The sequence below is a fragment of the Heterocephalus glaber genome, unplaced genomic scaffold (assembly GCF_053883595.1).
Source record: "Heterocephalus glaber isolate CG9 unplaced genomic scaffold, H.glaber_assembly_v1.0 deba00001545, whole genome shotgun sequence".
Classification (NCBI taxonomy): Eukaryota; Metazoa; Chordata; class Mammalia; order Rodentia; family Bathyergidae; genus Heterocephalus; species Heterocephalus glaber.
In genome coordinates this window covers 2,593,673-2,620,565 of record NW_028258338.1, presented here as the reverse complement: position 1 = coordinate 2,620,565, position 26,893 = coordinate 2,593,673, and the positions used below count along the sequence as shown (strand labels likewise).

Sequence of the window (26,893 nt, the reverse complement as noted above, 5' to 3'; positions counted from 1 at the left end):
AAATCCCTACCCGAACGGTCCCTAACAATCATTGTCCTAGATGCCACATATGTGATTTAATACACAGTTGTCTTTCTGTGTCTAGATCATTTCACTTAGCATGCTATCTTCTAGTTCAATAGTGGGATTGTCACAAGTGGGATTTCTTCTTTGTATGGTTCACATGTAATTACATATATCATTATGCGTAATAATGTATATGATCTCTATATCACATTTTCATCATCCATTCATCAGTTGGTGGACCCAGGTTAGGTTGTCTTCATGTCTTCGCTATTGAGAACAACTTACAATGAACAGGGGAGTACAGATGTCTCTGACATACTGATCTCCTTGTCTTCGGGTATATACTCAGGGTGAAATTGCTGAGTCATAGGGCAATTCTATTTTTATTTTTTGAAGAATTTCTGTACTGTTTTCCATAATGGCTATACCAATCTGTACTACCATTAGCAATATACAAAGATTCGCTTTTTCCTATGCACTTTCCATCACTACGACTTCTTGTCTTTTCAATAATAATCATCTTATCGGGTGTGAGATGATAGCTATTGTGCTTTTCTTTGCATTTTCTTGATGACTGGTGATGGTAAACATATTCCCACATATCCGTTAGCCATTTTTATGCCTTCTTTGGAACAATGTGTACTTGGGTTCTCTGCCTATTTTTCAAAACTGGATTGTTTCTTTGCTATTGGGTTGTATGAGGTACTTACGGGTCTATTTTGGAAGTTGAATCTTTCGTGAGATACATAGTTTGTAAATATATTTTTCCATTTGGTAGATGGCTTTCCTACTTTGCTCATTATTTCTTTGCTGTGCTTTTTAGTTTGATGCAGATGCACTTGTTTATTTTAATATTTCTAGCCTGTGGTTTTGGTGTCAAAGCCAAAGCATCATTGACAAGATCGATGTCAAGGGGTTTGCTCCCTAAGTTTTCTTTAAAGAGTTTTATACTTTCAGGTTTTATATCTAATACTTTCATCTGTTTAAAGTTGATGTGTGTTTTTTAGTTAAGAAAAGGATTCAATTTAAGTCCTTTGCGTGAGCATATCCACTTTCATAGTCACAGTTCAACGAGAACTACTCTTTATCCCTAATGTTATTTCCTGATGCCCTGGATGAAAATTATGGAATACATGTGCTTTTATTTCCTGGAACTCTTTCCAATTCCCTTGTTCTGAGTGTTTTAAAACCAGTACAAGAAATTATCCAGAAATTCCAGTGTTGGGTATATAACCAAAGAAAGCAAAATCAGAATGACAAAGATATATTTGTACTCTGAAATTCACTGCACCACTGTTGACAACAACCAAGAAAAAGAATCAAGAGAAAGGTCCAATAACCGATAAATGAGACAATGGACTATTACTCTGCCTTTAAAAAGAATGAAATATTGTCACTAGGGGAAGCATGGATGGAACCAGACACTGCAGCAAGAACTTCTGGTGTGCTATTGCACAGTAGGGTGACTACAGACAGCAGTTATATACTCATATTTCAAAAAGATAGAAGAAAGAATTTTGAATGTTTTCACTAAGAGGACATGAGAACTGTTTGAGGAGATAAATGTTCGACTAATTTAAATGTCATGCAGTGTGTGTGTGTGTGTGTGTGTGTGTGTGTAACTTTACATGGAACCCCATTAACATACGATTTTATGCTTTTATAAATCAGTTGAAAATAGAAAACAGTAAAATAAACATCACACAATGTATACACATATCAAAACATCACATGGCATCCCACTGCTGTTTATACTATTTATATGTTTTTATGTGTCAGTTAAAAATAAACTTAACTTAGGTGGGCTGGGGATTTAGCTGAGTGGTGCTGCCCTGCCTTGAAAACACAAGGTCCCGAGTTCGATCCCCGGTACCAAAAAAAACCCCCAAACAAACCAAAACCAAAAAGGTTTGTGTAGAAATAAACTTAATTTAAAAATAATGTAACCAGTTCACAAAACTAAAACTATTTAGAGGTTATACTGTACTAGGAAAACGTTAAGTGTTTTCACACAATGGTTTGTATATAGGCACAGGATCTCCATGACTCACTACCCTAGGTCCTTGGGCAAGTTTCTGTGTTCCTCGGTGTTCTCATCTACAAAATGAGGAAAACTAGTTGCCTTATCATGAAAGATTCTTGTGAGGACCCAGTGGGTTACTACAGGGAAATATTACCATATATAAGGCGTTTGTAATGGTGCCTGGGACGCAGGAAGCACAAAATAAATTTTCCTCACAGAGTCAAGAGAAGCCACCACAAAGGTTGATGCACTGACAACCTTCGTACCCGGGGCCGAACGAGCTACTCAGGAGGATGGCTGCAACTCCTGACGCAAACTGGAAACCAGGAAAGTCTGCCCGACTGCCATCGCCTGTCCTCACATCATTTGAAGAAGCTTCCGACTCAAATCTGGAAACCTGGACCAGCTGCCCTCTGGACTCAAACCCTGAGTGTGCTCTAAGCGTTAACCTTTGTGTCTGTAGTACCCGCACAAGTGACTCTGGTCAAATATCTGACGGATCAGTCTACACATATGCCTGACTGCAGCGGAAGGCCACCGGTAACACCACTTCTCTCAATAACAGGCACTGCCCATATACTAAAATTGGAACGTTACAGAGAAGATTAGCATGGCCCCTGCGCAAGGATGACACGCAAATTCGTGAAGCGTTCCATATCTGTGCTCGCTTGGGCAGCACATATACCAAACAGGCGCTGCCGACGGTTTCATTGGACTGACCTGACCAGGAGAAACTGACATCAAGGGACTGAGAGATCAGTTCAAGGGCTTAGGAGATAACTCAGCTGCTAACTTCATGGACTGTGAAACTTCTGGGAGAGGTCTCAGGCGGGATGAAAGATAGGACTGAGGACATTTTACCCCAGAAGTTACTTGTTTGGGAGATGTTGGGTAGGTGAGGCCTGTCATTCAAAAGGAGGAGGAGAGCAGCACTAGCAGGACGTGGGCTTTGCAGTCAGGGGGACCCAGGCACAAATTTTGCATTTTCTGTTTGCTAGCCCAGCGACCATGTCTGGTTCATGGGCTGTGTGTGTGCGCCTCAGCTTCCTGGTCTGTAAGATGGGGATGCTGACATCCACCTCCCAGGGCTGCTGCGAAGGGAAAACAAGCCCAGGCACTGGCCCTGCCCCGCTGAGACCTACAAAGCTGCATAAAAGGCAGCAGGGGAAGCAAATGCTCCCAGTGTGTCTGGGAGACCTGGAGATGGATAGTGGAGGCCAACACAACACAAGGAGAGCGTCCATCCACTGGCCATTTCCATTTTCTGGCCCCGGAGGATGGAGGTTTCCACTTGTTGCAGTTACAGACCCAGCTGGAGACCTCTTTCATGAGGCCATGTTGGGCAGGTGGGACATAAACGTATACAGGGCCAGGCTGGAGGAGTTTGGGTGAAGAGGCAGAACTGAAAAGCATTGTGCAAGAGTGGGCTACTGAGGGCAGATGAATGGGTGGGCTTAGCTGCACTGCAGGGGATGAATGTGCTATCTGGCTGTCTGAAGAGGAGGGGTGAAGGATATATGGCGGGAAGCGCCCCCTTCGAGCCCCCCCCCATCCTTCCCGCAGCCCACCCAGCCGGGGAATCGCATGCGCACTGGGGACCTGGAGGAAAGGGCTTTTGTTGGGAAAGCGGACCGGCTGGAGGGGTCCGCGCATGCGCAGGCTCCCCAGCCTCGGCGGGTGCGCGGAGAAAAGGGGCGGGGTGGTCCGAGCTGCTGTGCTGGCAGCAGTAGGCGAGGGCGCGGCTGCGGGGTTCCTGGTGCTGAGCACGGACGCCATTGGAGCCCCAGGGAAGGTAAGGATCCAGCCCCAGACAGGACCGGGCGAGAACGAGTGCAAGCCCACACGCTGTGCCCTCTCCCTGCCCTCTGGATCTGAACAAAGCCCTAGCACTCAGACCCGGAACCTCCTTAGACCCAGCGTCTAGATAGGACCCCCACCACCACGACCATCAGACCCAAGCGCCCCGATCCGAGCCTACTTGTACAGAAGCCTGCAGTCCCAACCATTATGACAGACCCTGAGCAGAGCTTCTTTAGACCCGAGGCCCCACCCCCACCGCATCCACTCCTAGATTACTCAGGCAGAGCTGACTGCTCGCGCCTTCCTGGAGTCCCCAGTCCCTGGACTTTGAGCTGTCCAGCTGTCCAGGCATCCAGTTCAAGCCTTACCTAGGTCCAAGGCTCCCATCCTCTGAGCTCAACCTAGACCAGAATCAGCTGAGCGCCCCCCCCCCCCCCCGCCTCCTGGACCTCCGTTTCCCAGAGCTTTCTGCTGACCCTGTTCTCTGAGCCCTCCTATTTGCTCCTCTTCCCACCCCACCCCACCCCCGCCCCTCACCCATCCCCGTGATCATGGTCTCCAGCTCTGGCCCTTAAATTCAAGCCCTTTGTTTCTCCAGGTTTCAGTGCATCTCCTTTGGGACTTTTGGGACCTGAACCCTCAGACACAGCCCTTACTCAAATCTAGCCACCGGAGTGGGGAGCCTGCCCATCATCCTAAGCTCCCCTTTCGGTGGGGTGGGGTGAGGTCCCTCTGAGATCACTTCCATCCCTCTGCCAAGGCTCTGTCCCTGTAGACCCCGCTCCCCCCACTCGTGCTGCCTGGTGCAGCCTAGTAACCTGATGATTGCTGCCCCTCACCTCTCCAGAGATAACTACCCGCCACTGGGTCCTGCCCCTTGCCCCTGAGGCAGAGCTATCGGCTCCTTGGGACCCACAGCATGGCTGAGGGAAGCTACAGTGTGCAATCTGCAAACTCCAGTGTCGAAGACATGGATGAGGGGAGCCACCAAGTCAGGGAGGAAGAGATGGTTGGAGGCAACGACTATGAAGAGTTCGGTGCTTTTGGTGGCTATGGCACCCTCACCAGCTTTGACATCCATCTGCTCAGAGCTTTTGACACCTTGGGTTCCGGCTTTCACATCTTATCTGTGAGGCCCCTTCTTGGCCACCTGCTTGCTCTGGGCTTTCTCCCCAGTGTGGGGGGCGGGGGGTGGGGGGGGCGAGGAGTGGAAGGGAGGACTGAGTGGGGAAGGCATGCCAGCTTTCCCAAACCTTCCCTGCCCTTCTAAAGGAGGGGTTTCTGGAAGTCCTTGGGGTGGCCAGTGCTGCCTGGTGGGAAGAAACTGGGCCACAGGCAGAGCACCGTGCCAGTGTGTAGAGTTGTCTGTCCTCCCCTCCCCTGCCCTCTGGCCTTGCAGAATGAGCCCTGGGAACTGGAAAACCCTGTGCTGGCCCAGACCCTGGTGGAGGCATTGCAGCTGGATCCGGACACCCTCGCCAATGAGACGGAGGCCCGTGCCGCCAATGTGGCCCGCTCTGCTGCCTCCAACCGAGCTGCTCGGGCCGCTGCCACTGCTGCCCGTAGGTCCTTCACTCAGGTGGTGGCTAACCACCTGATCCCCCCACTGCCAGCCACAGGAGACAGTGCCCAGCCTATGACCTATGCCGAGGCTCAGGGGGCCACCCCTGAGGCAATCCTGGCCTCACCACAGACGTCCCAGGTGTCAGTCGCCAGTGAGATGGCCGCCCCTGGAGCTCCAACAATCTCCACACAGTCCCAGACGGCCACCCCGGACCACCAGGCTGCCGCCGAGGGTCCTGGTACTGCCTGTGCTGAGGGTCCTGGTACTGCCTGTGCTTTCTGTCCGGCTCCAAGTGCCAGTGAGACGGATGCCACCCGGCCCCAGGCAGCCTTCCTGGGCCAGAACGATGTCTTTGATTTCACTCAGCCAGCAGGTGTCAGTGGCACGGCTTTCACGCGCCCCAAGAGACCTGCCCCAGCCCAAGAGGCTGCCACAGAGGCCCCCAGTGCTGCCTCTGGCATGTCCCAGGCAGTGCCTGCCAAGGAAGTGGCAGCCACCCGACCCAAGACCACCAAGTCTGGGAAGGCTGTGGCCAAGACTCGGTGGGTGGAGCCTCCGAATGTTGGGGCCACAGCTGCTGCCAACACCAAGATGGCCACAAGCATCCCTGAGCCTGAGGGGGCAGCTGCCACTGCTCAGCACAGTGGTGAGCCCTGGGCCAGGATGGGAGGCAAGAGGACGAAGAAGGTGAGCCCCTACCACCTGCCCAGCCCCCCAGCTCCTCTCCTTTCCCGATGCTCTCCCCCTTTCTCCTCTGCTCCCCACCCTGTCGCTCCTCTCCTCTCACCTAGGCCACGTCTCTTGGGTACATGCTTGTGGAGTATGTTTTGACTCCGAGTAGTTTCTGCCCTCGGGGCTGGTGGGAGAAGAGGTTGGCTCGGAGCCTGGCGCTTAGTAAGCTCTCAGCACGTGCCAGCCACTGCTCGTACTACTTTTGCTGCCAAGTGCCTGCTATGGGTAAGGTGTGTGCTGCGTGCTTCTGCCTGGGGAGTCCGGAAGCCTCGGGTTGCTCCTCTCTCTGATGCTATTGCAGTCCAAACACCTGGATGACGAATATGAGAGCAGCGAGGAGGAGAGAGAGCCTCCTGCAGTCCCAGCAACCTGGAGAACATCGCAGCAGCCCCCAGTGACAGCCCGGGCTCAGGTGGCCCCTCGGCCCCCGATGCCCCTGAGGTCCCAGATACCCTCGAGGCACGTGTTGTGCTTGCCCCCCCGCAACGTGACTCTGCTGCAAGAGAGGGTAAGAAGTCCGCTTTCCCCATCTGCCTCCTTTCTTCCCCCATGGTCCAGCACTCTGTGGTCACCCAGGCCTTGATCTGCCCACACGCTCCTCCTTCTGCAGGCAAATAAGTTGGTGAAATACCTCATGATCAAGGACTACAAGAAGATCCCCATCAAGCGCTCAGGTAGGCACCTGTGGCCCTCTTCCAGCCCCTGCAGCTCTGCAGGCCTCTCTTTGCGTATGTGCCCCACCCTCCAGGCAGTGGCAGGGTCTCTCCATTTCCGCAGGACAGGGGCCCGACTGGCTGCCTTCCTTCCGCACGACTGGCCTTGGGGCTGCAGCCCTCGAGGCCCTGCTCAGCCCAGTCCCCTTCCCCACCTCTCCCCCTCCCGCAGACATGGTGAAGGACGTCATCCGAGAATACGACGAACATTTCCCCGAGATCATTGAACGAGCCACATACACTCTGGAGAAGGTGGGTGGGGGGATGGGAGGAGTGGGGAAGCCCGCAGCCCTTCCAGGCCCAGTTCCTGCCCCGAGTGCTCCGGAAACCTCCCGTGGTCCTCTACCGCTGAGCTTCCGGCGCACCTCCGGTAATGTAACACATGCCCCTCTCCTGGCGCCTTTCTGTCGTGCTCTCTGAGTGGGTCCCTGCAGTGCGTCCCTGCTGCCTCTGCCGGCACCAGAGCACCCACGAGGCAGCCCTTGCTGACCCGTCTTCTCCTGGCCTTGCCCAGTGCTTTCGACTCCCGGATGAGGGGATGAGGAAACGTTCAGAGCAGGCACGGTGCCTCCAGCAGGGGGTTTGGTCTCACTTTTCTCGCCCTGTAGAAGTTTGGGATCCACCTAAAGGAAATTGACAAGGAGGAACACCTGTACATTCTTGTCTGCACGCGGGATTCTTCCGCTCGCCTCCTCGGGAAGTAAGGAAGGGAACCAAGGTAGTGGCTTCCTGGGCGGTGTCCCATCCCCACCCCTCAACCTCTTGGGGGAACAGGACCACTGGGCTCGAGGGTCCACCCCCGCTCTTCCTCTGTGGTCGCTGTGCCTGGTGACTGCTGGAGAAAAGAAGTGGCATTCTGGGGCAAGGCCTTGGTGCTGTGGGATTTTGCTGGCCTCCCCAAAGATTCGGAGGAAAGCAGCTTGTCCCTGGCTACCACGTGCCTGGCTTGGCCTTGGCAGAGTAGCCCTCCAGGGAGACCTTCCCAAAGAGTGGGGGGAGTGGCTTCTGACAAGTGGCATCCCTCTCTGTCCACCCTTAGGACCAAGGACACTCCCCGGCTGAGTCTACTGTTGGTGATTCTGGGTATCGTTTTCATGAATGGCAACCGTGCCAGCGAGGGTGAGTGTGAGCCCTGCAGCTGGGGATTTGGCCACGGTCCCATCTTCGTGTGCCAAACTCTTGTACCCCATCTCCCCTCACAGCTGTCCTCTGGGAGGCACTCCGCAAGATGGGACTTCGGCCTGGGTATGACTGGCTCCTCGGCTCCTGCCCCTCGGTGCCATCCTGTGGCAGACGAGGTCCCGGGATTGCAGTGGCCTGGGGTCTGGTGCAGGGGAGTAGGGTGCCCTCGGCTCGGTAGAGAGGAGAGGAGCTCATCAGGCTGGATGGGGGTATCCGTCCCGAGCTCCCAGCCCCTCTGAGCTCACTGTCCCCAGAGGAGAGCTCAGAAAGGCAAAGGAGAGCAAGGCCTTCCATCAAGCCCCTCCCTCGAGCACCCCTGAACAGCTGTCCTCTGGCCTCTGCCATGCGCCCCGGCTGCCTCCATGGGGATGCCCGGTGGGCTGGGAAGCTCGGGATGGAGCTGGGGAGTGCTCCCACCCACTCACACCAGTGACCTCCCTCAGCAGTCATGGATTCCTTTGTTTGCCCTCAGGGTGAGGCACCCTTTCCTTGGTGATCTGCGGAAGCTCATCACAGATGACTTTGTGAAGCAGAAGTAAGTAGTGACTGAGCTCGCCTTGTCCAGCTCTCAGTGTTCCCGGGTGCCAGTCTACTAGAGAAAGCCATTCCCAGTCTCACATTTTAAACTGGAGCCATGAGTGGGGTCAGCATGTGAGAGTGTAGAGGGAGTAGAATTCTGGGGCTGTCTTGGGGAAAGGGAGCAACTCCCAGACAGCCAAGGACAGGGTGCAGGGGAGGGGTAGGGAACCTATGACGTGTGAGCCGCAGCTGGCTGTTTGTTATTATCAACAGCTCTAAAAGGTTCGTGTAGGGGATGATACGAGCACCATGTCATTGAGCACCTGCCCCGCAGGCGGGCACAGTAGTTTCCCTTGTGTTCCTCCTGAGCAGCCTGGGGCTCAGAGAGGTGGCAGTTTCTGAGCCTAGCCGACAGCTGGTAGGGCCAAGAGCCCAGTTCTCTTGGTTTTCAGGCCAGGGCCCAGTGTACACACTGCCCAGCGCCCCCAGCATGAGAGACAGGAGGGTGGGGGGTGGGGGGTGCAGAGGAATCTCAGGGTGTGCGTGGAGCTGCCCTTGGCTGAATGTTGCTTCTTCTTCTTTTCTGGTCATTTTGTGTAGTGTGGATCTTGCCCAGGCTCAGCTAGCCCTCCTTGGGGACCCTTGCCATGGGGTGTGCTCAGAGCAGGGGGCCCGAAGAATGGCTTCTCTGTTTACAACACACCCAACAGGAATCCGGGGCCATTGTGAAGAGGGGCACAGCACTTGTGTCCTCCCTGTGAGCAAATGCCCTACATGTGTCGCCTCTGCGCCTAGACAGGGCTTCCAGACAGGATCACCGTCCTGAGGCGATGGAGGCCTCGCTGTCGCTGTCGTTCAGCTGAGGTCCTGGGAGTGAGGTCGTGCAGGAGTCCAGGGCTGAGGACCCAGGTGGTCCTCTTCTGGGAGGTGGGCTGCAGCACCCTGGCTGAGGAGGGGCTGCAGGGAGCGCATCAGTTCAACCACAGGTCAGCTTGGCTAGAAGCAAAGGGTGATTCCCTCTCACACTCAGGTACCTGGAATACAAGAAGATCCCCAGCAGCAACCCACCAGAGTATGAGTTCCTCTGGGGCCTGCGAGCCTGTCACGAGACCAGCAAGATGAGGGTCCTGAGATTCATTGCCCAGGTACTGGAGAGCGTCTTTGTCAGGTGCCAGCAGCAGGGTGGTGCTTGCCCTGCTTTGTTTGTGTCCTGGTCACCACCTTTCCCCTCGGGAGGCTCTGAGAGGTTCCTGAGTTTCTTGGGCAGGGGTCACAGAAGTCATAGCATGGGGGGTGGGGCGTATTCCCAGCTCTGGCTCAGAACGGTAGGAACCCGGGATTTTTAGGCCAGGGCCCACCCTCTCCTTGGTCCTTGGAGAAGGTGGGAGCAGGCGTGCGAGCGGGCCTGACAGTGTGCCCATGGGAAGGGGTGGCCAGCAGGAGGTGTTCCTTGAATGTGGGGTAACCCTGTCATTATGGCTGGCTGCTGTTTCCCACCTCAGAACCAGAACCGAGACCCCCGGGAATGGAAGGCTCATTTTCTGGAGGCTGTGGACGATGCTTTCAAGACGATGGACATGGACATGGCCGAGGAACATGCCAGGGCCCAAATGAGGGCCCAGATGAACATCGGAGACGAAGCTCTGATTGGACGGTGGAGCTGGGACGACATACAGGCCGAACTGCTGACCTGGGATGAGGACGGGGATTTTGGCGACGCCTGGGCCAGGATCCCCTTTGCTTTCTGGGCCAGGTACCATCAGTACATCCTGAATAGCAGCCGCACCAACAGGAGAGCCACATGGAGAGCTGGTGTCAGTAGTGGTACCAACCCTGGGGCCAGTACCAGCATCCTAGATGGTCCCAGCACCAGTTCCACCATCCGTACCAGAAATGCCGCTAGAGCTGGTGCCAGCTTCTTCTCCTGGATCCAGTAAGATTGTCACGGGGACCTGAGACCCTCTGGGAGAGCTGTGGACCAGCTAGGTGATGTCAGCGGGAGGCCTCTGGAGGGCTGGGGTGGGGCAGCAGTGAGCCCAAGGAAACACACTCGTGTCATTGTTTGTCCCCCTCACAGGTTATTGTGGGTTCTGATGTGTACATGTTCCTTTTCGTTCCTCATGTTGCAGACAGCGTTGAGGAGCTGCGGTGGTCGTCCTCACCCAGCCGGACGGCCTCCTCAGAGGCCCTCTCACCCAGCACTCTGGGCGCTTCTCCCTGTGCGTTGCAGGGAGTGTGAAGATGAAGCTTCCCTTGTTCTTCTTGCTTTCCTCGTGTGCTTTTTCTTGTGTGTTCATGGTTTTGGTATCAGTGTTACATTAAAGTTGCAAATCAATGTGGATGTCTCGTCCTTTACCTACACAGGGGGGTCCTATAAATGGCCAGTGGCTGGGCTCTTCAGGACCCCTGGGATCAGCGGGCCCCATCCCTGTGGATAGAGGTGCACGGGTCTGGGTGGGATGCTGGGAGTGTGCGTATTCCAGGTGAGTGGGGAGGCCATGAATATAGGGGAGCCCCAGTCCACGTGGTTATGTGATTGAGTCTCACAAGGCAGCTCAGCAGCACTGGCTAGATGCCAAGAGCAGGCAGGAGAAGGAATGGCATGGAGGACTGGAGGTTTATGCCACACGTTGCGCCCCCCCCCCAACCCAGCAATGGGGTCCACAGGCACTCACTGGCATTCACTCAACGCCTCAGCCCCCATCTTCGAGGAGATGAGGTTCCAAAAGCCGTGGTTCGCCATCCAGACAATTCTGGGTCTCCTCCTTGGGGCCGAGTCTTGGGGAAAATGAGGCAGGCTTTATAAACGATGGCTTTACCCTGGTGTTGGGCAGCCAGCGCAAGAGCTGCTGAGAGAAGAGGAGGTTACCAGAGCAAAGTGTTAGGCACGCCTAGACAGCCCATTGCCAGCGAGGAAACGGAGGCCCGTTTGGGGCTTCCCTGCTCTTCCCCAGAAGCAGGGCCCTCCTGGGGAGGCCGAGGCCAGGCCAAGGTGCTGGCTGATACCCAGAGGCAATGGGGCACATGAGGCTGCAGACCCTCCAGGTGCAAGGCAGTGAGGACAGACAGGTGGTTCTGGGAAGGGCTCAGAAGCAGGCATGCATGGTGTCTGGGGATGCCCCGAGTTCTCCGGTCATGTCCACAAGCTGGCAGGACAGACAGCCAGATGACCAGGCCAGAAACAACGGTGTCAGCGACCCACGCCCTGTGCCCCGCTTGCTTCTGTTGCCCCTAAAAGAGGCTCCCATCGCAGCCAGTCCCGATCCTGATCCAGACTGGCTACATAAATCGTGAGGCCTGGGGAACAATGAAAGCTCGGGTGTGATTGCTCAAAAGTGATTAAAGACTGCAGGAGCTCCACAGCAGAGCGGGGAACTGCACTGGAGCCCCTTTGAGTTTGGGACTGGGGAGGCTGCACACTCAGGACCTGACCGCCCCGCTTTTTACACAGGCTTGTAGGATTGGTCTCCGTATTGGTGGCCTGTGCAGGGATCCTGTCTGGAGCTGAGGTCCAGGCTCTGCCACACGGACTTTCTGGTATTCTGACGAGCACTGAGTCCCAAACTTTCATTGGATCACAACACACAGACACACATGCACGGTGTCACGCACTCAGACAGACACGGAGACACGGAGTCGTCTTCTCTCCACCTGTCCAGGTCTACGACTGGGACTGTGGGAGAGATGAGAGCTGCCTGGGACCCCGGGAGGCCTGGCGTGATAAGGTACACACAGTGTGAGTGGGACCTCTCAGGACATTTGTGTGCATGCAGTAGGCACATGCCTTCTCTAGGGTGGGGCAGCCTCTGGTCTAAGTTTGAGCACTGCGTCCAGAGGCCATTGGAGACAGGCAGCTTAGCTTATCTGGAAAGAAGGAGGAAGCAACCCTCAGGGACACAGTGCTGGGAAGGGCACCATTTCCCAAGGCTCTGTGCTTTCTGGGCACTCACCCTTCTATCTCCCCTGCCTAGGGGCCCAGCCTATCTCCCCCGCTTCACTAGGGGCCCAGTCTCCACACTTCACAGGGAGCAGTGAGAGGGCAGACTGGGCAGGGAGGACGATGGCCTTGGGAAACAGCCGACCTCCTCACTCTGAGCATCAAAGGAAGACCAAGGCAGGCCTCCCTCTGGCCCAACCCAGACCTTTCACAGATGCTCACCACAGAAGCCTGTGATTCCTGTCAGCCAGAGTTTTCTGAGACTCTGGTAAGCGCCAGGTTTGTGTCAGTGTCGCACACGGCACTGGCCAGGTCGCATCGCCTTCTCCTCAGCCCAGGCCTGCTCTCTCTCATCCCTACTGCACTTGTTCGTGGACAACCAGTGGTCCAGTCACTAGTCTGCAGCTGTTGATGATTATATGGAAAGTTGTTCTGAGTATTCGTGTACCACTTCTTGTCTGAGTGTCCTTTTCCTTTATCAGGCAGCCCTGAGAGGAGTAGGGGTAGTAGGAGTAGGGTCCATTCCCTGGAGGAGGGACCTGAGGCTCCCAAAGATAAGAGACTGGCCTGAAGTCTTCTGGCCACGGTGGCAGCATGGGGATTCAAGCCCTGGACCTTCTGAGAGCAGGATGCCTGCTCTGCCTCTTGCAGGGTGTTGTTGATCTTATGGAGGAGCTGAGTGTCCTCGGGACAACACCCTCTCCCGCCCCACACTCTCTCCCGATACCCACTCTCCTGCCCACCAGGCTCAACACATCAGGTCCCACTGCACCACCACCCGCCACAATGCTTTGGGGGTCCTGTCCACCCTCATCGACCGCATGAGTAAACATACTCCCAGGAGAAAGGGACTTTCCTGAGGCCTCTGACCCACCTCTGCCCATGCCTCAGTCTGTGACCTTCAACCAGCATCTTCTCTTGGCCTTTTGTGTATCTTGTTTTCTTGTACATAGAGGTATATTCTTATGGACTGTTTCCCCCTTGACTATTGGGTTGTCTTTTTCATAATGAAGGAAGTGTCCTCTCCTCATTTTGCTCCATTTTCTCTATCGGGTGGGTATATTGCAGACCTATTCTCACCATCGGTGGTCTGCCATTTCATTCTCCTACTGATGAAGTGTAGAATTGCTGAGTTTGATGAAATCCAGGTAACGTTCCTTTGTGTGTGGTTATTACTTTCAGTGTAAGAGAAGTGAGTCGTTTGACTTCTGCATGTTCACCAGCACTTATTCACTACCAGAAGTTCTTCATTTTAGCTTTTTGGACTTTACATTGAGGATCTGAATAAATTGAAGATGTCTGAAATCATAGCAAGTTACCGTTTCTGACCACAGTGGGTTTAAACTAGAGAAATCAATCCCAGAAGAGTAAGTGGAGAATTAACAAAAATGTGAAAATTAAGCAATACCCTTTTCGATAGCCAACAGGTCGAAGAAGAAAACCACAAGGGAACTCAGAAACTAGCTAGAGACAAATGAAAGCCAGCACACAATATGCCTCAGTTTATGAGATACAAGGGAAGCCCTGTGAAGGGTGGCGGTAAGAACTGCAAATGCGCACATTAGAAAGGAAAAATAGTCTCAATTCTACAAGCCAACTTTATCTTATAAGAAGTAGAAAAAGAAAAACCCTTAAACCAAAGTCAGCTCAAGGGAGGCAGTAGTGATGAGTGGAGGACAGAAAAGAAAAAAAATGAAACAGATAATAGAAAACCAACAGAAACAAAGATCCGCTTTTGGGAAAAGATCGACATGGTTGGCAAACTCTTCAGTAGACCAGTGAGAAAAAATAAATAGAGAATACTCAAATAACTACATGCAGAATGAAAGAAGAGACTTGACTGCTGATGCTGCCAAGAAAAGTTAAAAGATTATAAGAGAACACTGTACTGGAAACAATTATACATCAACAAATTAGATAAGCTAGAAGATATGGATAAATTCTGAGAAATGTATAACCTGTGAACACTGATTCGTGATGAAGTTAAAAATCTGAACAGACCTATAACTAGTTAGGGCACTGAATCTGTCATCATAACCTTCCTTACAGGGACAAGCCAGGGCCAGATGGTTTCACTGAAGAATGCTACCAAACATATAACAAACAGTCACTGATCTTCCTCAGTCGCTTCCAAAACACAAGAGGTGGGAACACTTGCAATTCATTTTAAGAGGCCAGCATTACCCTCACACCAAAGTCAGACAGATGACCCACAAATAAAAACAAACAAACAAACACAACGAACCTCCAACTAACATGCTGGAAGAATGTGATCCAAAAATACTGAACAAAACACTAGCAAACCGAGTTCAACAGAGGATGAGAAGCCTTTGACCAACGGGGATTTTCTTAGAGAATGCAAAGAAGATTTAATCACTGAAAAATCAATCTGATGTCATGCACCAAATCAACAAGAGGCAGGGCAAAAAGCACAAGATTCCTCCAAGTGCTGCAGTAAGTGATAATTCAGCACCCTTTTATAACAACAGCAACAAAACCAGTCAACACAGTAGGAAGACAAGGAAGCAACCTCAAAATAACAAAAAGTCAGATGTGAAATACCCACCGTGAACATCACACTCAATACTGTTTGACCGAATTCTTTTCCTCTGTCAGGACAAGGAAAGGACATCAGCACCTGCCATTTCTCCTTTCCATTGCCCTAGAAGTTCTAACCAAAGCAAGTTCAAAAGAAAGAAATCAAAGGCTTACTCGAACTGGGAGTGGTGGTGCACTCCTGTAATCCCAGCACTTGGGAGGCTGAGGCAGGAGGATTGCTTTGAGTTCCAGGCCAGCCTGGGCTCCATAGTGAGTTCAAGGCCAGCCTGCATTACAAGGTGAGGCCCTGTCTCAAAAGAAAAAGAACAGGCATTCTTTATGTACACTTAAGTGGTGCCACCGCCTGCCACTCGAGCGCAAGGTCCAGAGTGCGATCCCCGGTACCTAAAAAAGAAAAAGAAAAAAAAAGAAATATCCCTGAATATCCCCCAGCTCTAAGAAGAACTCGTCGAGCCAATTACAAAATATTTCAAATGAATCATAATAAAAACTTAGAGGACAATTTTAATTGTCCATGCTACATAAGGCAAAAAACAGACAGAAATGTAATGACCTATGTCAATATCAAGTAGAAAAATCCAGATGAAACCTAAAGAAAGTAGACCAAAGCAAACAAAGATAAAAGTGTAAATCAGATAAAGACAAAACAGGACAGCCAAAATTGGTTCGTCGCAAAGACAAGAGTACAATTCATACTCGTCTTGTGTTGAGCTTGACAAAACAGAAAGAATTTGAAATAGAAAATAGAGAGAAACGTCTGGAATGATTGAGGAGACATGGCTATCGACAATGAGCTTTTGAAATGATTATTAGTCCAAAAAATGAAAGATCTTATGCTAATCAACTTTAAAATCCACATAGAATGTATACACTTCAAGAAAACACATGAAAATGACAAAAAAGACAACCTAAACTTCAGAGTAGCTATATACTGGATGAGTGCAGTTTCAGGGAAGCCACCAGGTACACCACCACCACCTAAAAATAGCTTCCAGGTCTGGAGAGCTCCAAAATGTAATCCCACCAAACATGTCAGGAAGAAAGAATGTCGATGTTACATTTGCCACACAATATTAAAGAGAGGAAGCAGTTGCCATCTGGTGTCCCGGGGCCAAAACCATTATGAGAGCATGGTAAGAAGTGAAGCACATAGGCCTGCCCATCTTTCACACAAGCACAGAGAGAAGAGTCTTGAATGAAGTATTACCACAGCGAGCCAGCTGTGTATCTTCAGGCACATTATATCACAGACAAGTCAAAAACATTCTCCGAGTGCAGTGGCTCAGCCTTTGAAAGAACCGATGTGTCTCAAAAAAGTAAGGTACTAAGGAGAAAAATGCGATGTTCCCTGCAGAAGCAGAATCTTCACTTTAGAAAGTGATGATTCACGGGCCAGGGATTTATTTTAGCTCAGTGGTTCTGCCGCCTGCCTCGCGCCAAGTCCCAAGTTCGATCCCCGGTACAAAAAGAAAAGGAAAGAAAGTGATGTTTCGCTTATGATAAAACCTCTGAGCAAACTAGGACTAAGAGGGAACTCTCTTAATCCAATCCGACGATCTCAAAAGCCAACAAAGCCCACGACAGTTAATGCCGAAATGTGGAAAGCTTTCCTTGTGAGACCAAGGAAAAAGTCCTGGACATCTCCGTGGTCACTGCTTGCAGCTTGCAGTGAAATAAGGGGAGAAAAAGTAATGAAAGTGACCCAGGGAGTAAAGCCTTAAAGGCATAATTCTGCTCACCAAAGGACATGTGTCTGAAGATTCACACAGTAACGACTGCAGTGTTGTACTCTGGGAGCTACTGAAATGCCATATCAGAAATGGAAACTGTTGATAAATTGTGATGAAGTCCTACGATTGACTTTTCTATTCAGTAATGAAGAGAAATGAACTACAGGTGCACAGGACAAGAAATACGAATAGGAATAAATCAGAACACGATATTGCCAAAAGAAAGCCAGATTACAAGAATGTGTACTATAATGAGCCTACTGACTATGTGTAACCAAGTTCGCAAAGAGGCAAAATTAAAGTGCTAAAAGTCAAATCGGTGGCCAGATTAGCTGAACTGGCGGAGGGTGTTACCAAAGAAAGGCATGAGCTTGCTTTTCGGTTGCCAGCAATACTGGGTTTCTGAACCTGGACTGAAGTTATTGAGGTGTCTGTGGTGCAACATTTGACTCTGTGGTGCATTCACTTTTGGTGCAAATGTGTGTTTTGCTCTATTTCGTTTTCTTTTGTTTTTGGAGTACTGGGGATGGAACCCAGGGCTTTCACACTGAGCTGTATCACCAGCCCTTTTGTTATTTTTCACTTGGAGTCAGGGTCTTGCTAAGTCCCTAAATTGCCCAGGCTGGGCTCAATCTCATGAACCCCCTACCTCAAGCCTCCCAGAGGTACTGGGATTCCATGTGTTTGCCACCACCTCTGGCTGCGTTTTATTTCGTTAAATGTTACAAAAAGATTTTTACATGAATAGAATCCCAGATGCATCACAAAAATGGATTCTTCGGTAAATTGTATATTTTCTGACCACAAAGCCATGAATACAGAAATTAGTAACAAAGATCATCAGAGGGTCCCCCATAAGTCTGGCCCTGCACTCACAGCAGTCCTCCTACCTCAGTCTCCCAGAGTGCTGGGATTACAGGCATGCACCACCACACCCGGCCTGCCATAAGTTTTTAAATTCATAAAGATCCTCCTATATAACCCTTGACTTCATAAAAAAAAATTCACATGGGAACTAGAAAATACTTTAAACTGAGTGATGAAGGCAACTTGGGAGGACTTTGCCCAACAGATTAGTAAGTCTCCTCTCTTGAGAAGGTTGGACAAGCCGAGCGAGAATCTCCTGCATGTGTGGGAACAGGCAAGATGCCAGCAATCTGAGTTTCCAGTGAGGCTAGACATGGAGGATCTCTGCAGACAGAAACTTAGATGGCCTGTGTGGGCTTCAGATATGTGGGTATGCCTTCAGGTGAGCGTCAGGTTCCGAACTGCATAAATCTGCTGGCTCATGCTCTGCAGAGGGGGAATCTGTCCCCAGACTCCTAAAACGGAGGGAGAGCAAGTTGCCCAGTTACAGGGAGCTGAGAAGGGATCCGGGTGCCTAGTCGATTTGTAGCGCATTCGTGCAATTGGTAACACTAACCCCAACGTGCAGGAGTGTGTGCCAACCACACCTGGTGAGGCAAGGTTCAGGATGGCCGCCTGTGGGCTTTCCTTGCTGCTGCCTTAAGATCCAGCTCTCTTAACTCAGCCAATCAGAGAGCGCTCATCTGTGTCCTTTCCACCGGCCAATACAGTATTTCTAGTGTCGTCTTCCTCAACCGCTTTGTCTTTGTGGAGCCAAGCTTTTAAAAAAAAGACCGGATGGAGGCAGTGGAGAGGGAGAGACAAAGGGAGGCGAGAAAGAGAACGGATGAATGAGAAGGGCACAAAGGTGCCCGGAGCAAAGGTCCACTGACAAGTTGAAACTGCTCCTCAGCACATTTTGGTCGGTTACTTAGTCAGATTGCATGCAGTCGGCACCCAGCGGGACTTTATGATCACACTTGGACTAATGCAAGGCAGGACCCCCGACTGAGTCCATCATGCTGCCAAGATGGAAGAGGACGCTTGCCCCAAATTACAAGCGAGCTGGTTACCTAGAGGCCGCGAGAGGATGCTGGGTGGCAGAAAAACCAATGTCCATGGCATTGTCTGCACTGAGCCCAGCACGGAAATTAGTTCTCCCATCACTTACTCCCACAGCTTCCTGTTATTTAGGTCCATATCTCTCATGGTAATTTTCAATGCGAGACTTATGCCTGTGATTCATTTTATGATGCACTGCCCTCGTAGGCTGAACACAACATGGCCCACTTCAGGCCATCATAACGGAATGAATGAGGTATTAGTCATGCCATAAGTAGCAGGGTAGGGAAAGGGGAAGGAGGTTGGTGAGAAGAAAAGGCTCGGTGAGAAGGAGGAGGGACACACTTGGAAAATGGAGAACAAGAATGAGAGAGGGAGGAGAAAGCCAGGGACAAGGACAGCAGAAGAGGGACAAACAGAAAGATAATGCAGGGAGGAGAGAGGGAGGAGTTAGAGAGGAAAGATGGGCAGTGATGATGGATGCAGAAGTGAGGTGGGAAGTGAGGACAGGGGAATGGTGTTTAGAGGAAATGGGGGTGGGAGCAAGGAGAAAAAGACTGGGGAGAGCTCCTTTCCAAAGGGTCATAAGTGAGCACAGAGTAGGAGCGAGGACAGGGGAAAGGGGGCTGTGAGGCAGAAAGGGTGAGGAGAAGCCGTCTGCTGGGTTTGAGCCCTCTTCCCTGCCTGGGAAACATTGCAGTCCTCCTCTCATGTCTGGCCTGGGACTCCATCTCAGAGGCAGACAATGGCGAAACGGGGGGGGGGGGCAGGGACACACAGGACGCCTCTTCTCTGCTGAGTGTCCTACATCTCAGCCTTCCATGGCAACAGGAATGCCCTCCGTGACAACGAGGGAACCTGCCATACCTCCAGGCTACATCTGCCCTGGCCAAGTTCTTCACCTGTTCCTTCCATCCCCTGCCGGACGCAGCTCCTACCAACACCTTTAAGGGAACAAGTCCCTTTCCCATGGCCCCTAACTGTAGCGATTCCACATGAGTTAACACCTTTTGGGTGGTCATAGCACAACTTCCCCCACAAGCATCCTATGGGCCAGCCAGTGCAGTGCTATGTATGTGTGTGCTCAGGGGTGGATGTAATGGTATTCTGAGGGATCAATATATTCGTGGAAATGGTGAATTCATTCAGTGTGTGTGCTTTGCTAAAATCTCTGCCCCCAGGGGCCTTCATTTCAAGGACCACCTCTGCTTTTCTCCCACAGCCCAGTGAATGCATCAGACACTCAGCTTCAGTTCCCATGGCAACGGGGCTAATGGTCTAGGGACTAAGGATGAGACAAAGGGAAAAGCAGAGCAATGTGTGTGCTCTGTGTTCCTCTGAGGTACACAAGCTCCTATTCAGGGATAAAAAGGAACATTGCTATTTAGTTCTACCCTGCACTCCTCTCACTGCTTGGTGGGGGAGGATAGAAAGGTACAGGGACCCAAGGGGAGTTTCTATATCCCCACACAACACCCACCTACATGATTTGGGGACCTAGCTTTCCCTGTCCACTAGCCAGCTTCTCACCGAGAATTTGTTTGACCTCCCAGTCATGTGCGTGGCATGTGGAATTCTTGCTCTGTCCTGGTCACTTCCCTTGTCCTCCAGCATCTTAGCCACTGCCACGTTGTCGGGTTTTCCAGTAGGCTCCATTTTATGACACAAAAATGTTCCAGCCCTATTTCTGAAATGCTGCCTCCAGAGAAGTTTCACAATCCTCACTAACGGAGTCATACAGGACAGACCACCCCCTCCACTCCTCTGTGGCCTCAGAGACCTTGCTCCAGACACTGAGACCAGTTTATAAGGCTTCCTTTTTCTGCCCACCCCTGTTCTACTTGGCCTTTGGGGAGGCTGTGAGGAGAGAGGTTCGTGCTAGTCTCCTGTGTTTAAAAATCGGGAAGTGCACGATCATCCTACTAGATGCAGGAAAAGCATTTCATGGAGTTCATCATCGATTCACAATTAAAACTCTATGCTGATAGGTAGAGAAGGAACTTGCCTAAACATAACAGACACCGTGAATGAAAAAACCTACAGTGGACATCAATACAGTGGGGATAAATTAAAATCTTTCCCTCTAATTTCAGATGCAAGACAGGGATGCCCCTTCTCACCCCTTCTACTCAACATTAGAAGTTCCAGACAGAACAAAAAGACACATTCAAGAAATCAACAGCACCCACATCTAGAGGAAAAAAATAAAAATTTTCTGTTAGAACAAATACATTCAGAGTGGTTACAGGATAGGAAGTTTACATGCAGAAATTAATAGCACTTCCATATGCAAACAGTGAACTACCTAAAAAAGAAATGAAGAAAACAACTCATTCACAATATCAACAAAAATAATAAAACACTTAGAGATAGACCTATAGAGGTATAAGACTCATATGTTGATAATTAAAGGAGTGAGTGAAGGAAGCTAAAGACACAGATGAATGTAAAAGCATTCTGTGCTCATGGACTGAAAGAACTAAGATTGTTAAAACGCCCATCCTACTTGAAGTGATCTATAGAGTCAATCCAATCAATGTCCAAATCCCAAAGGTGTTTTCCACAGAAAGAGGAAAAGTATCCTAACATTCGTGTAAAACCACAAAATCCCCCAAGCAGTCAAAGCAATCCCAAGAAAGTGCAAAGCTGGAGGCATTACACTCCCGTAACTCTGTGATACTGGCGTGCAAACAGCCACACAAAACAATGTAATGAATCAACATCCCAGAAGTAAACCCACATATGCATCACCAACTGATCTGTGCCAAGGGTGCCAGGAACACATAAGAGAAAAGATAGTCTCTGCAGTAAATGATTTGGAGGAAAATCGATATCCATACCCAAAAGAACGAAACTGGATCCTTACCTTATACCATACAGAAAAATTAACTCGAAATGGATTAAACACTTAAACCTACGATCAGAAACTTAATCCCCTGGAAGAGAACAGGGGTAAATCTTCTTGACTTTGGTGTCCAGAATGATTTCTTGAATTTAACACCAGAGTACAGGCAAAGATACCCAAAGGAGATCAGGCAAACCTCAAAGGGTCCAAATGTGACTATATCAAAATAAAAATGTTTCAGGTCAGCAAAAGAAACAACTGAGCAAAGACAAGCTATGAAATGAGGGAAATATTTGTAAGAGTTCATTAAAAAATTTAAGAACTCCTTAAAGGCAGTGCCCAAACTATACAACTTGATTAAAAATGGACAAAGACTTGCATAGACATTTCTCCAAAGAAGACATACAAATGGCCAACACACATATGAAAAGATGTTCAACATCACTAATCTTCAGGAAAATACAAATCAAAACCACAATGAGATATCACAGCACACCTGTTAAGCTGGCTATTTTAAAAATAGCAAAGATAACATATGTTGGTGATATTTTAAAGAAATTGTCGGCCTCTAAAACATTAGTGGGTATGCAACCATCATGGGAAACACTACGGAGATTCCCCCCAAAATTAAAAATAGAATTGCCACAGGATCTAGCCATCCCACTTCTAGGTATACATCCAAAATAATTGATCATGTGACCTCATGGGGATATGGGCATTCCCATGTTTATTGCAGCCTTATTCACAGTAGCCAAGTAACAGAAACAACCCAAATGTCCATCACCCAATAAATGAAGAAAATATAATAATACACAGAATGGAATATTATCCAGCCCTAAGAAAGGAGGAAGTCATACCTTTTGTGACAACACAGATGAGCCTGGAAGACATTATGCTAATTGAAATGACAGGCAGAGAAGGACAAATATTGCATCGAAAAGGTAGACGTATACAACAGAATGGTGATTACCAGGGGATGGGTGTGTGGGATACCAGGTGCTTTTCAGTGGGTATGAAATCGCAGCTATACAAAGTGAGTAATGTTGGGGACCAGGCTACATGACTTGGGTGCCGGAGGGTCCGAGGCCAGTGTAACTTGCTTTGGGAACAGAGAAATTAATGGAAAACCACAGGCTTCCTGGCTGTGCGTAGCACTCCTAGGGCAAGATGCCATCTGCTGAAGACAATACAAACAATACAGGTATCCGGGTACAGGGAAGGACCTGTTCCCCATTTACTGGTTACGCATTAACTGACCTTGCCTTGCTGTTCCACGAAAAGTACACTACCCCTACCCCTGTGTTTCTTGCTTGCTAGTAAAAGTGAGTCAACCTCGGAGAGATTGTTGAGCTGTCCACTAGAGGCAGGCTCCTCCCGATCTCCTTGGACCTGGAATATTGTCTCTGTCTCTCTTTATTCCCCATCGTTCACCCGTACAGGTATCTGAGGGTCTGATCAGCCCTGGGCAGAGCAACTTACAGAGATTTGCTGTAAAATATAGTGCCATAGTTCACAACAAGGTATGCTGCAGTCAACAATGTATGAGGGAAGATCTCATGTTAAGTGTTTGCATATGCTTCCTTTAAACAACAATAACAAAGCAACACAAGGACATCTTTCAAAGGGATGGATGTGGATGCGTTTAGTACCTCAAGTTTACTGAGGGCATCATGAGTGCACACACATGTCCAAGCTCACCAAATACACATATTCATTATGTGCAATGTTTTGTGTACCACTTACACATTAAGAAAGTGGAAGCTATGGAAGAATCCTGTATCACTTCACCAAAAATATACAACCATTCAGGTCTGTCGTCACCTAACACTGGAGCTAGTCTTCTGCTCTTGGAAAACGTGAACTAATTATGGTGCTCCTCCCTGTCTTCTCCTCTTGAGTAGACAACTAGTCTACTTAGTCTCCTTAGTCTTTTGTGTCCATTCAAAAGCTGGGCCACACAGAGTGCTAAGCAGGACATCAGAGGTCCCACGCCACGAATTTCTCCTAAAAGACAGCATAAAACCTGGGTGTTGGACTCCACATTCCCCTCCCTTCACTCTCATATTCCTGCAGGTCTCTTTGTCCAGTGCACTCTCATTTTCTGTGACTCGGCTCCCCACCATTTCCCTCATCCTGGAGATTCTCAGTTCAGAAACCCTAAGTAACCTCATCTTCACTCTAGTTGAACAACCCACATCCATAGCCATGCCTACACCAGAAGGAACCTTACAAAGGTGTGCCTTATTCCTCATGTCACTCCAGGGTCTTTGAGAGATGTCCAATCTGTGTTGGAATGGGCATTTGCCTCATTTCAACTACTCAGTATCCACCTGTCGGTGTCTGCTCCATCTTTCATATGCCTCTCAGGGGGACCCGCACACTCGTGGCCTCTGATCTCTCTCCGGGTGACCAGGATGTTTACCCTGCAGGAGGAGGAATGGTAACGCAAGGAAGGCGGTGCATACTTGGACTGCTGCACACCATAAATCCCCCCAATGACAACACTCCCAGGACAGCAAATTACATAAGTAAAGACTTCACTGAAGGGTGAAAAGCTACCAAGGGGAATTATAATGTGGAACAAAACTTTTAAGAAGTGATATCTCTACATTAAAATTTGTAGGCAAAGGAAACACTCCCATCCCTTGTTTCTCACCACAAAGGTAAGGCCTTCTGGAGAGATTCCATTTTGAGTTAATACCTGTTCCGAGCTTTTCTTCCTATCTTGTGAACTGCTGTCTTCTCCTGCAACAGAGAAAGGCCCCCTTCCTTACTCTTCTCCACTGTAGGGGATTCTTTTCTTCTTAGCAGTGGTTTTTATCTGCATTTCCTCCTCCCTCTCAACATATGGACACACCCAGAGACACTACTGCACACACAAAGGAACTATGAGTGGCATACAATAATCCCTAACCGATGCATTTTTCAACAAGTGCATTTGTCAGTCTGGATTCGCCTCTGTCACTCAGTCTAGATCTCATCGACTTCAAACCTCATTCCCTCAGCCTCTGGACATCTTTGCCCTCCCAGCCCTTCATGCTCAATTTGATCATCCACAGAGATGTTGGTTATCGGCAGGTCCTTCACTCCGAGTATAAACTATGGGGTTAGCTGGTTATAATTCCAATCCACCAGCCTTTCCTGTTGATCTATTCTCCCCCTCCCTTTACAATTTTAACTTCTAAGGTCACCTCTGTTTCTTTAAGCAAATTAGCACATCCTCTGGTACCTGGTTTTCAGCTATTGATCTGGAAATGCCTTTTTTCTCCATACCTATCTATAAAGACCACCAGAAACAGTTTGCTTCCAGCTCTCAAGGCCAGCAATATAACTTTACTGTCCTACGTCAAAGACATATCAACTCTCCAGGCCTCGATCACAATTTAATTTGCAAGAATCTTGATTGCCTTTCCTTTCTGCAAGATATCGCATAAGATACCACAAGATTCACAAGATACCACACCATTAAGTTGATGTCCTTATGTGCTGACTCACCTAGTGAACCTGAAGTAGCATCTACTTTAAATATCAGACTTTTGTATATCAGAAGGTGAGAAATAAATATTACTTGAATTTAGTGGCCTTCTACTTGCATGAAATTTGTAGAAGTGTAAAAGTGTGGGGCATGTCAAGATACCCCCTCTGAAGTGAGGGCTTTTATTGCATATGGGCCCTTCTAACAACCAAGAGAGAAGCACAGTGTCAAGGAGTTGTTTATTTTGGAAGCACAATATTCATAATTTTTGGTATTATTTCACCTTATTTTCAGAGGGACCAAAAAAGCTGTGAGTTTCAAGTGGGGCCCAGAATGAGAGAAGACTTTGCAACAGTCTGAGGTTGCTGTATAAGAAGAACAAGATGACCTAGCAGATTCAATGTGCTTCAGGTACATTGGGGTTTTTTTGAGCCAGGGTCTCACTATGTAGTTGAGGCTGGCCTTGAACTCACTAGGTAGTCTAGGTTGGCCTGTGACTCATGGTGAACCTCCTGCCTCATCCTCTCTAGTGCTGGGATTGCAGCATGTGCCACCATGCCCGACACTTCAGGTACATTGAAAGTGGAAGATTATTATAGAAATTCTAAACACCCCAATTACAATGAGTAAAATTGAAAATGTAATAAAAAATTTACCAGCAAAGAAAAGCCAAGGTCCTGATGGTTTCACTGCTGAATTCTATAAGACATTTGAAGAAGAATTATCGCCATTACTCTTTAACTCATCAAGGAAATTGAAAGGGAAGCAAAGCTTCCAAATTTGTTCCTGGAACCAAGTATTACTTTGATTCCAAAACCAGGGAAAGACACAATCCAAAAAGGGAACTACAGGCCAATCTCCCCAATGAATACTGATGCAAAAATCTTCAACAAGATACTGGCAAAGGGTCATCAAGAAGATCATACGCACTGACCAAATTGGATTTATCTCAGGGATTCAAAGATGGTTCAACGTATGTAAATCAATAAATGTAATACACTATATTAACAGAGTCAAGGACAAAAACCATATGATCATCTCAATAGATGTAGAAAGGGCATTTGACAAAATCCAACACCTATTTATGATAAAAAAAAAAACCTACAGAAAATTGGAATAGAAGGTCTTTATCTCAACTTGAGTAAGGCTATCTATGAAAAACCAACAGCCAGCATTATACTAAATGGTCAAAAACTGAAAACCTTCACACTAAAATCAGGAACAAGACAAGGATGCCCACCATCACCACTCCTGTTCAATATAGTTCTAAAAACATTAGCCACAGCAATTTGAAAAGAGAAAGTAATAAAAGGAATAAAAATAGGAAAGAAAGGGCCAGGGATTTAGCTCAATGGTTCCGCTGCCTGCCTTCTGCCTTGCAAGTGCAAGGACCCAAGTTTGATCCCCAGTACCAAAAAAACAAAACCCACACATTTATTTGGGCGGAAGATTTAACTCAGTGGTTTCACCACCTGCATTGCAAGCTCAAGGACCCGAGTTCAATCCACGGTACCAAAAAAAAAAAAAAAATAGGAGAGGAAGAAGTTAAACTGTCATTATTTTCTGATGATATGATACTTTACATAGAAGACCCAAAATACTCTAACAAAAGACTTCTAGTCTTAATTGACAGATTCAGTAGAGTAGCTGGATATAAGGTCAACATTCAGAAAACAATAGCCTTTTTATATACAAATAATAGACTCACTGAGAGAGAAATTAGGGAAAAAATTCCTTTTACAATAGCATCCAAAAAAATGAAATATCTAGGAGTCAATCTAACAAAGGAAGCAAAAGACCTCTACACTGAAAATTATAGCACTTTGAAAAAGGAGATTGAGGAGGATATAAGAAAATGGAAAGACATCCCTTGTTCATGGATAGGAAGAACCAATACAGT

The 26,893-nt window shown here is 48.9% G+C and overlaps 1 protein-coding gene, 1 non-coding gene and 1 pseudogene across 6 annotated transcripts; all 3 read left to right on the top strand.

The window, feature by feature from the left end:
• Positions 1-2,592: 2,592 nt before the first annotated feature.
• Positions 2,593-2,691, top strand: LOC147824414 (U6 spliceosomal RNA; annotated as a pseudogene).
• A 1,000-nt stretch (positions 2,692-3,691) lies between these two features.
• On the top strand, positions 3,692-10,874 carry LOC101704013 (melanoma-associated antigen D4). 5 transcript variants are annotated; one of them, XM_013069501.3, is made up of 13 exons: positions 3,692-3,821; positions 4,677-4,958; positions 5,229-6,080; positions 6,427-6,633; positions 6,736-6,799; positions 7,011-7,090; positions 7,447-7,538; positions 7,878-7,957; positions 8,041-8,083; positions 8,493-8,555; positions 9,570-9,684; positions 10,042-10,472; positions 10,669-10,874. In XM_013069501.3, exons 2-13 carry the CDS (start codon positions 4,749-4,751, stop codon positions 10,676-10,678), a joined length of 2,247 nt encoding a protein of 748 aa, XP_012924955.1. In that variant the 5' UTR covers positions 3,692-3,821; positions 4,677-4,748; the 3' UTR covers positions 10,679-10,874. The 5 variants fall into 5 exon arrangements, with proteins under 5 accessions (XP_012924955.1, XP_004875386.1, XP_021108178.1 ...); XM_004875329.4 differs by having other exon boundaries at positions 10,042-10,525; XM_021252519.2 differs by having other exon boundaries at positions 6,903-7,090.
• LOC147824413 (small nucleolar RNA SNORA11) lies at positions 9,189-9,317 on the top strand. Its single transcript, XR_015442392.1, has one exon. It is a non-coding gene; the product is annotated as a small nucleolar RNA SNORA11 (small nucleolar RNA).
• Positions 10,875-26,893: the final 16,019 nt, after the last annotated feature.